General features: G+C 35.4%; 1 protein-coding gene across 3 annotated transcripts in view; it reads right to left on the bottom strand.

The window, feature by feature from the left end:
* Positions 1 to 1,304: 1,304 nt before the first annotated feature.
* The window catches only part of SLC30A5 (solute carrier family 30 member 5), a 30,814-nt gene continuing 22,146 nt past the window's right edge, over positions 1,305 to 9,972 (bottom strand). For all 3 annotated transcript variants that reach the window (XM_054687955.1, XM_037529249.1, XM_037529250.2), the window contains 5 exons: positions 9,673 to 9,802; positions 8,694 to 8,892; positions 6,731 to 6,957; positions 4,082 to 4,210; positions 1,305 to 2,938 (listed from right to left, as the gene is read on the bottom strand). In XM_054687955.1, coding sequence (XP_054543930.1) covers positions 2,768 to 2,938; positions 4,082 to 4,210; positions 6,731 to 6,957; positions 8,694 to 8,892; positions 9,673 to 9,802 — 856 coding nt within the window. In that variant the 3' untranslated portion in view covers positions 1,305 to 2,767. The remainder of the gene's footprint in view (positions 2,939 to 4,081; positions 4,211 to 6,730; positions 6,958 to 8,693; positions 8,893 to 9,672; positions 9,803 to 9,972) is intronic.

The following is a 9,972-nucleotide window of genomic DNA, read 5'->3' as shown; positions in this document are numbered from 1 at the left end:
GACCAGGAAAAAGACTAATTACAATAAAGTAAAAATCAAAATCAACAAGCAACTATAAACCAGAGAAACACTACAGGGTGGGGCAGAGGGAGTAGGATCAAAACAAGGGGGGAATGGGGATTGTAAGGGGACTATAATCAAGATGAAAATGCACACGTTGTGCAAAAATGAAAAATGATGTAAAAATATATAAAATTAAAAAAATAATAAAAAAATAAAATTTAAAAAAAGAAGAAAAAAATCAGGCCTCCCTGGTGGCGCAGGGGTTAAAGAAAGTGCTATCAAGCTACCACCAGCCACTGGAGCAGGAGTTTGATCCCCCACTGGCCAGGGTGCAACCCACAAGGCACAGCAGGCCTCTCCTGCCTCTCCTTTCAGCAGTGTATTACAATACATCTGCCTGTTCTGCTTCCCATTCTGTCTTTAGTGCATCCTGTCAACGGCCTATACCCGTTATTGTATGCATAAATATCCCTCAAGCAACTTGAAAAAGAGGAACAAACAAGCCCTAAGATAAGGAAGCATTTCTTAGTACATTTTATGATGTACATTTTATGATGTACTATTTAACAATACCCAAAACCAGATAAAGACAGCACAAGAAAATTTTAGAACAAAATCATTACGTAAAAGGACAATAAATCTGTATTATGAAAGATGTAAAGTTTATTCTAAGGGGAAATCACCAGCTCCAAATTGGTAATGAAAGAAACTAATGGTTGGAGAGAAAGGGAGAGAAATTAATCTGTTTAACAACTGCCACTCTTTTTGAGGGAAATGATCTATTAAATAGGCTTCTGTTTTAAGTATTTAGACTTATTAGTACACTTAGTATATAATTATTGTCTTAGAATGCTGATTTTAAAAGAAAAAAGACAGATTAATGAAAACTACATTTGAAGTTAGGTTTAAAATAATTCCTCAACTTTATTTAGCCCTTTTTAACTTTCACTTCATTTTCATATACATTATTCCTTTTCTTCTTCATAACCTTGTGAATTTGAGGTTTTATTCTGATTTTATGTGTGAGGAAAAAACAAAAAACCCGGAGAGGCTAATTCACCTAAAGTTACATATTTTGTATGAGCTGGAGTCAACTTTCTGGGGCTTCCAATACTTGACCTTTCCTGGTTCCCACCTGCATCCACTTTAACCTTCTGCTTCTGTTTTCTTTCTCATCTTGAAATCTCTCAATTATATTAATTTTCCTGCTGTGCATATGCCTTCTAAGGGAAATGACAACTTTAATGGTGCAATACTTATTGTACCTATTTTATACTGCATAAAATATCGATATGCAATTATTTTCCCACCACTCAAAAATTTTAATATGTATTGAAGATTTTGAACCAGAAAATATGTAAGAGAAGACAAGGCATAGAAAATAACTTATAACAAACTTCTAAAACCTCTCACATATTAAAACTGGTATGACAAAAATATGATTTATAATACATTTTGTCATTATGGTATAGACAAGAAAATAGTACCCATACTAAATGAATTCATCCTACTTATCAAAAAGAATGAAAATACTCAGATACTTATAAATAGGTATTCAAAAGTTTCTTTTGGAACAACATTCTTTGGTGTTCATAAAACTGCATATATTATATATATATATATCAGTCTTTCAGACTATATATTCAGTGTAAAATGGAAATGAAAAAATATAAATTAGATATTACTACATAAAGTAGTTAGAGGCTAAGTATCTTGATTTTACGGTGCTCAAGTATCTCCAGAAAAGATTTACTCACTAAACTTTACAGTAACTACCTATTCTTTGATATTTCTCACATATCTACATGTTCCAGAAAATAAAAAGAGTTCATCTATTAAGCAGAAAATTCAATTCTGGCAATTATTACTGAATTTTTCCACTTACTGTTCTATAACACATGGAGCTAAATGAAAACATGAAAAGCCCAGCATTACTTGGATACCAGCATGATAAGTAACTTGGAATGCCAGATACAAAACAAGAAATGGAATATTCTGGTTTAGAGGAGAAAGGTAAATGAATAACATGGACACAACTTTTAGTATAAGTTCTTTACCCTAACAAAGTAATTATTCATTTGCAAATATTACCAAAAGTAAAAAAAAAATTTATTTTACAGAGTGGTTGGATTTATAATACATAAAAAATTGTAATATTATAATTCCCTATTTTTACTGCTTATCTCAGATCAGTGGTTGAAGTTTCTCCCAAATAATTTAGTTTACATTTAAAGTGGCAATACAGATTTACTGAATGGATTTAAGTTATAATTAGAAACCAGTTTTATATACAGAAAATCCATAAATATAGAACCTTTATTCCTATTTTATTCTAGGACTATGCAAAAATTTACTAAAAATTTTTCATTTGGGTCTTTGTAATAAACATGTAAATACATTACTTACAGTGGAGGTGCTTTCTAACAAAGCAAACACACAGAAGTAATTTTGGTCTTCACTAAAATCCATCATTATATGTTCACTTTCAAAGATGATGTAATACATCAGGTTCATCAAATTTTAAGATTCTTACTATACACATCATTCAAATAATTTTTTACTTGTACAATGAATGCTTCATTCTATATTTTAATTTCCTTTAAGAAATATTCCTGATCCAATGGTAGGGAGTGTTAAAATTTTTTCACATATAGCAAAATGTTTCTGTACAATTATGTGCAATTTTCTTCCTCCTGGCAATATTATAAATACTGGGTCGATTAGTCTTCATTGTTCATATTCCAGGTGTAATTCTCAAGTTATCTCACATGATGTAAGTACCATCTTTGTAATATTTCATGGACTCCATTTGTTTTGTCATTGCCAGAACATCATGAAATCCAGTACTCAGGCCAGACATATGTTGAAAGTATGCCTCTTTTTCCACTTGAATTGTTAAGTTGTTTACTCCAGCATCTTTTAGTATTCCTGTAACCTGTTATAAAATACACACATTTAGAAGAATTTAGATTAATACATTCAGTGCATGTCTTAAATAATTGATATTATATTTATATAACTACAATCAAAGATGAATCCTTAAAGTGAGGTTTATTATTTAGTTAGTCAAATGTTAGATAGGATATTTTAGAAGTCCAGTAAAATTACTGACCTGACATTTAAAGCAGAAAAGGAAAACAGCTATTGTTCTTAATTCAGTATGTCAAGAATAGTAATACAGGAACTATTTTAATCTTTACCATATTTGTCATACCCTGACAAATTTATATCAATTTAGGGCTATCATTATAACTTATTGATAACCTATTTGGAATCAAGATGGATCATCAATTAAAATTTTTTTTTAAGATTTATTTATGCATACAAGAACTGGGGTACAGGTCACAGGAGCGGGGGGGGGGGGGTGAGATGATTCACCAGAGACAGAGTGACTGAAATACACTGCCAAGGGGAGCAGCAGGAGAGCCAGGAGAGGTCTTGCTGCGCCATGTGGGTTGCTCCCTGGCCGGGGATTGAACTCGTGTTCAGTGGCTGAGGATAGCTTCATAAGTTGTGTCTTAACCCACTGCGCCACTAGGGAGGCCCCATCAATTAAATTTTAAAAAAAGATTTTTTTATTTATTTATGCATACAACAACTGGGGTGTATGCCAGATGCAGAGGGTAGGGGGTGGTAAGAGGAGTCACCAGAGTGGGGAGCAGAACAGGTGGATCTTCTGAAATACACTGCTGAGGGGAGCAGTGGGCCAGATAGGAGAGTCTGCTGTGCCATGTGGGTTAGCTCCCTTGGTGGGTATTTAACTCACACTGCAGTGGCTGGAGCAGCTTGACAGTGCTGAGACTTAACCCCTGGTGCCACCAGGGAGGCCCATAAATGAATTTTTTTAAAATGTAAATTAAGCATGCCCTCTAATTTCTACAACTTGATTTTATTTTAACCATTTCAGAATATAAAACAAATCATGATATAAGTAAAAAGTTAGGTAATCTTTGGCTAGCTAAAAGATGGGTGTTTTTAAACAGTTAAATAACAATTGAAGGTATGGAACTTAGAGTGTATGCAATGTTATGCATGAATTACTTCAATTAAAATTACTTTAAAAACAAAAGATTATTACCTGCTGTACTATTCTTTGTTCCAGCACATCAGATGTGACCTGTATATGAATTGTTCCTGCCACAATATTGGCAGAATGACGCCAAAAATGGGAGTCTCGGTATGATATTAATCCTTCAATTTTTTGTATCTGTTAAATAAAAGGAGGGAGATATAAATGGTCTTAAAGGCTAATTTACTTAACACAAAGTAATCTTTCTGATCTAGGAATCACTATTAAGTGGATTTAAACTAAACTAAACAGAGCCTGTAAGTGAGAAAGGAATAGGAAGGGGACAACTAGCTTGAACTAAAATTGTGTAAAATATTATGAGTCGGGAATGTTACCAGGGAAGGCAGGGAAGTGAATAGGATTACAGATGTCTTTACACTCAATAGCTGCACATCCATTTTCACTTTGCCTATTTGAAATACTAGATATATTATGCTGATACACACATTCATGTTACTTTCTATGCAGAGATAACATGTTCAAATGACAGTGTCCATGATCAAAGAGAAGGGATTAAACATATTTTATAGGCTACCCAAACAATGAAATTTGTCATTGCCTTTTTACAAAACAGCACAACAGTTTTTTTTTGTTTTTATTAAAAAAAAAATTATATAGAAAAACAACTTTAAAAAAATGTCTCTTTCCAGGCCGTAGAATTGTATGTAATCTTTTTTTCTTTTTTTTTTTTTGGGGGGGGGGTACTTTTCTTAATTTGAAGTTTTCTGTAATGAAATAAAATGAAATAAAATATTTTTTAGTGGGATGTACCATTCATTAATGAGAAGGCTTGAGAAAATAACATATTATGGAAACAGTGGATAAAGATGCTGTATCTTAAACATTCAAGATACCAACTTTTCACTAGAAGATCAGAATTTGAGTATGACTTGTCTGTTTAAATTCTCAGTCCATTTTTCTATAATTTTTTTTTCCTTGATGTAAAGGATAGTGAACAGTAAGTCTTTGCCTGTTTATATGTGATACAAATATTTTCTTTTAGCCTTTGTAGTTTATATTTGTCAACAGAATCTTTTGTCAATGGCAATTTTCAGTTATCAAACCTATAGTTTTTTTTTTTTTTTAAAGATTTATTTATTCATACAAGAGCTGGGGTACAGGCCAGAACGTGTGTGGGGTGAGAGAATCCATCAGAGACAGAGTGGGGAACAGAACAGGCAGACTGACCGAAGTACACTGCTGAGGGGAGCAGCGGGAGAGTCAGGAGAGGTTTGCTGTGCCATGTGGGTTGCTCCCTGGCTGGCCGGGGACCGGGGAGCAAACTCATGATGCAGTGGCTGCGGACAGCTTCATAGGTTGTGTCTTAACCCTCTGCGCCACCAGGGAGGCCCAAACCTTTAGATTTTTTCCCCCTCCATTTTACATTCTGGTTTTACTTTAAGTTTATGAAAAAGAGACTTTCTCTACTAAAATATTCTTTCTTTTTAGCAGTTTTATAAATTTTATTGTTTACATATTTAATCCACTAGAAATATATTTTTATATGGTATGGTATAGTGATATAGTTTTGCTTCTCCACCAAGTGGAAATGCTGATTAGGATCTGAAATGCCATCTTTGAGAGATACACACACACATATACACACACATATATATATGAATTCTCTAAGTTCCCTGACAACCTATTTTTAAAACAATTTTTTGTGTTTACTCCTGAACAAGAACAAAACTTAGCTTTTTTTTCCTTTTTTTAAAAAGATTTATTTTTGGGCCTCCCTAGTGGTGCAAGGGGTTAAGATGCAACCTATGAAGCTATCCGCAACCTCTGCAGCAAACTCTGCAGAGTTTGATCCTCAGCTAGCCAAGGAGCAACCCACATGATGCAGCAGACCTTGACCTCTCCTGACTTGCCTGCTGCTCCCCTCAATCTGCATGTTCTGTTTCCCAGTCTGTCTCTGGTGAATCCTCTCAATCCCTCCCCCCCAACTCTGGCCTGTACCCCAACTCTTGTATGCATAAATAAATCTTAAAAAAAAGATTTTTATTTATACAAGAACGGGGTACAGGGCAGAGGCTCAGGAGGGTGAGAGAGGATTCACCAGAGACAAAGCAGGGAGACAAATGGACTGAAGACACTGCTGACGGGAGCAGTGGGTGAGACAGGAGAGGTCTGCCATGTGGGTATCTCCCCGGCCGGCCAGGAATCGAACCCACGCTGCAGAGGCTGTAGAAAGCTTCACAGTGCTGCGTTCAAACCACTGCGCCACCGGGGAGGCCCCAAAACTGTTAACTTTGTTGGTTAGTTGTGCACAACTTTATAATGACAAAACAGAATTCTACTAACTAGTTTATTCTGGAAAATTTTTATGTTTTTATTTATTCTTGAACATTAACTCTTCCAAATAAGCCTCCAATACTGGACTACTAATCTCCCCCAAAACAGAAACAAACAAAACAAGACAAAAATCCCAATGAAAGCAAGTGTATAAAGATTTACATGAAAGAAAATCACCATCTTAGCCATGCAGTTTCCTATCTAAGAAAATGTTTCTATTTATTCAGTGTCTATTTTACGTTCTTTAAAAAAACCTTTATTTTCTTCATATCTTGTTTATTTCATGTTAGGACAACTATACTCAGTTTCAAATGCTATTTTAAACAGAAAATAATTACACACAGAAGAAATCATACAAAGTACCTTTTCTAAAGCAATATGTAGTTCTTTTTCACATTCTGGTGGCAATCTCAGAAGTAGAACTTGACAGGCATCTTTAATCAGTGGAACAACACTTAGGAATATTAATATAGCAATAAAAAGAGAACAGAGGGGATCAGCAATGAACCATCCAAACTGTTCTATGAGAATTGTGGATACGATCACACCAATACTGCCAAGTGTGTCTGCTAAAACATGTAGAAATACACCTAAAAGAAAAAAATAAAAAATATTAACAATTAAATAAAGCACTTCTAATTTAGTTCTTTTATCCATTCTATAAATATTACTTGAGGGCCTCCCCGGTGGCGCAGCGGTTGAGCGCTGGGTTGCGAAGCTGCCCGCGGCCTCTGCGGCGCCGGTTCGATCCCCGGCTGCTCCCCGGCCACCGGAGGAGGGTCCCACATGGCGTGCAGACCTCTTCTGCCGCCCGCTGCTCCCCTCAGCAGTGTACTTCAGTCCTTCTGCCTGCTCTGCTCCCCGCTCTGGCTCTGGTGAATTCTCTCACCCTCCCGCGCTTCTGACTGTACCCAGTGCATGTATAAACAAAACAAACAAACAAACCAGCAAACAAATAAATAAAGCATGCCTCTATTAAAAAAAAAAAATATTACTTGATACTACTGTGTATGTGGCACTCTGTAAGGGCCGGTACCTCAAAATGATTAAAATACAACCACTGTCCTCAAGGTTGTTACAATATAATGGTAAAAAGGCAAGGACGTGGGCGACCACATAGCACAGTATGGTAAGCTTTATGATGGTGTGGGTTTGTCTGACAGAGCCTCTGAGAAACCATACATGAGTTAAGTTTTCTCATTATCCAAAATTTACATTAAAAATTAAACAACCAGAATAATTCAATATAGTAAGTGATAAATACTCCCCCCCCCCCCTTTTTTAAGGAACGATGAAAATTTCCTGGTTCATTTTTAGTGAAAGATCATAATGGCACACTCAGTGTTTTCCTTGCAAGTAATATTTATGCAAATGTGAGTATGAAAAGGACTCTATCATTATAATAATTTATTAAAAATTTGAAATCTATGAATGTGCGCATTTTCCATTACTGATAACTTTACACCTTTTTACTTTTTTCTAATTTTTTAAATTTTTTAAATTTTTAAACAATATTTGCTTCCCCCTACCCCCTCAGATTGAGTCCCCATAGAATTTCCTTCCTCAAGGCACCTGTGCACCATTACCACAGTCCCCTGTGCTCCTCTCTCTCTCCCTCCTCCCCCCCTGCAGTATGTCTCTGATTTATAATTGTCTGTTTTTGCTTTGTTGTGTTTTGTACTGTTGTTGTTATTTTTTTTTATACTGATATCTTATTTGTTTCCCCTATATTCCTGTTATAAGTGAAACCATTCAGTATTTTTCTTTTCCTTTTGGCTTATTTCACTGAGCATAATTCCTTCTAGTTCCATCCACGTTGCTGCAAATGGCATGAGTTTATCTTTTTTGATTGCTGAATAATAATCCATATTGTATATATATCACATCTTCTTGATCCAGTCATCTATTTTTGGGCATATGGGTTGTTTCCAAGTTTTACCTATTATAAATAGTGCTGCAATAAACATAGGTGTACAGGTGCTCTTTTGAATCAATGTTTTTGTGTCCTTTGGGTAGATCCCTAGGAGTGGAATTGCTGGGTCATATGGTAGCTCATTTTTAGTAGGTTGAGGAACCTCCAGACAACTTTCCATAGTGGTTGGACCAGTTTGTACTCCCACCAGCAATGTAGGAGAGTTCCTTTTTCACGACACCCTCACCAACATTTGTTGTTGCTTGTTTTTTTGATATGTGCCATTCTTACTGGTAACTTTACACATTTTTAAAGCCCCAGATTGTTTTTCAAAAATAAAATTGCACCAGGAGTCCAATATTTAATACAAATGAACAGTTTCAATTTAGAACACTACTGAAAGGTAGGACTCACCTCTCATGTTTGCATTCATGCCTCCTCCTGCAGCTCCGTGGCTGTGACCATGCCCATGGTCATTGTGTCCATGCATATGGTGTGAATGGCTGTGATCAGAGTGACAGCTTCCTTGAGAAGCTCCATGGGTATGGTTATGGGCATGGCTAAAGGCACAGATACCAATAAGGTTTACTATCAGTCCTCCAACTGAGACTGGCTAGTAAAAGGGAGAAAAGAAAACTTTTAAATTTGTAATTAAAAAAAAATTTGCTATTTAAAAGTTAACAGAGCACATAAATGGGTTTCTGTTTATAGTAAAACCATCTAAGTTCAGTAAGTAAACCCAAAATTTAAAAAGTGTTAATTTTATAGTTTCTTAGAAGAAACACTTTAATTTTCAAAAACCAAAGTGTTGAGGCCTCCCTGGTGGTGCCAAGGGGTTAAATCTCAGCACTATGAAGCTATCTGCAGCCACTGTAGCAGACTTCCATCCCCGGCCAGGGAGCTGACCCACACAGCGCAGCAGACCTCTCCTGTCTGGCCTGCTGCTCCCCTCAATAGTGTATTTTAGTAGATCTGCCTGTTCTGTTTCCCACTCTGTCTCTGGTGAATCCTCTCACCCCTGCCCCCACACCTCTGGCTGCACCCCCCAGCTCTTGTATGCATAAATAAAATAAATCTAAAAAAAAATCAAAGTGTTGACTAGTAGCAGGATCTGAACTGCTTTCATTGATTAAGAATAAAATGTACTTGGTTGATGGCTTAGGGACAATTAATGTTAAGATTTTCTTTTGTTTATTTTGCTTACTAGAACAAATATCAATTGTACCCAAAATTGCCTTTGTATTACAGGGTAAATTTCAACAGTTGCAAGACAATAAGATAGGAAATTGGTTTAAATAAATAAAACCTTCCTGGATTAATAACAAATAATTAAACCGTAGCATGGAAAAAGCTATATGACATGTAATTCAAAAAGGAAAATAAAGAGACTTACTGTTAACATGTGTGTGTCCAATTCTGGTGGATCAATTAATCTAGCCACTGACTCCATAAACACAAAGAAAGCTATTACCATTAGAAAAAGTCCATTAATAAATCCAGAAAGAATTTCTATTCGGCCATACCTAAAAATGCAGAATATATTTTTAAAAAAGAAAAATGGCAAATATTTTAAAAGAATAAACTTAGGAAATAAGATATCCAACTACATAAACAGTAAAATTAATTATCATGATTTTAAACATCTAATGCAGGACGATTCTTCCATACATATATATTTGTTGAAATTTTAAAT

The sequence above is a fragment of the Talpa occidentalis genome, unplaced genomic scaffold, assembly GCF_014898055.3.
Source record: "Talpa occidentalis isolate TD23 unplaced genomic scaffold, MPIMG_talOcc4v2.1 talOcc4.6, whole genome shotgun sequence".
NCBI lineage: Eukaryota > Metazoa > Chordata > Mammalia > Eulipotyphla > Talpidae > Talpa > Talpa occidentalis.
The sequence above is the reverse complement of the archived record's forward strand: the minus strand, read 5'-3'. Positions and strand labels throughout refer to the sequence as shown.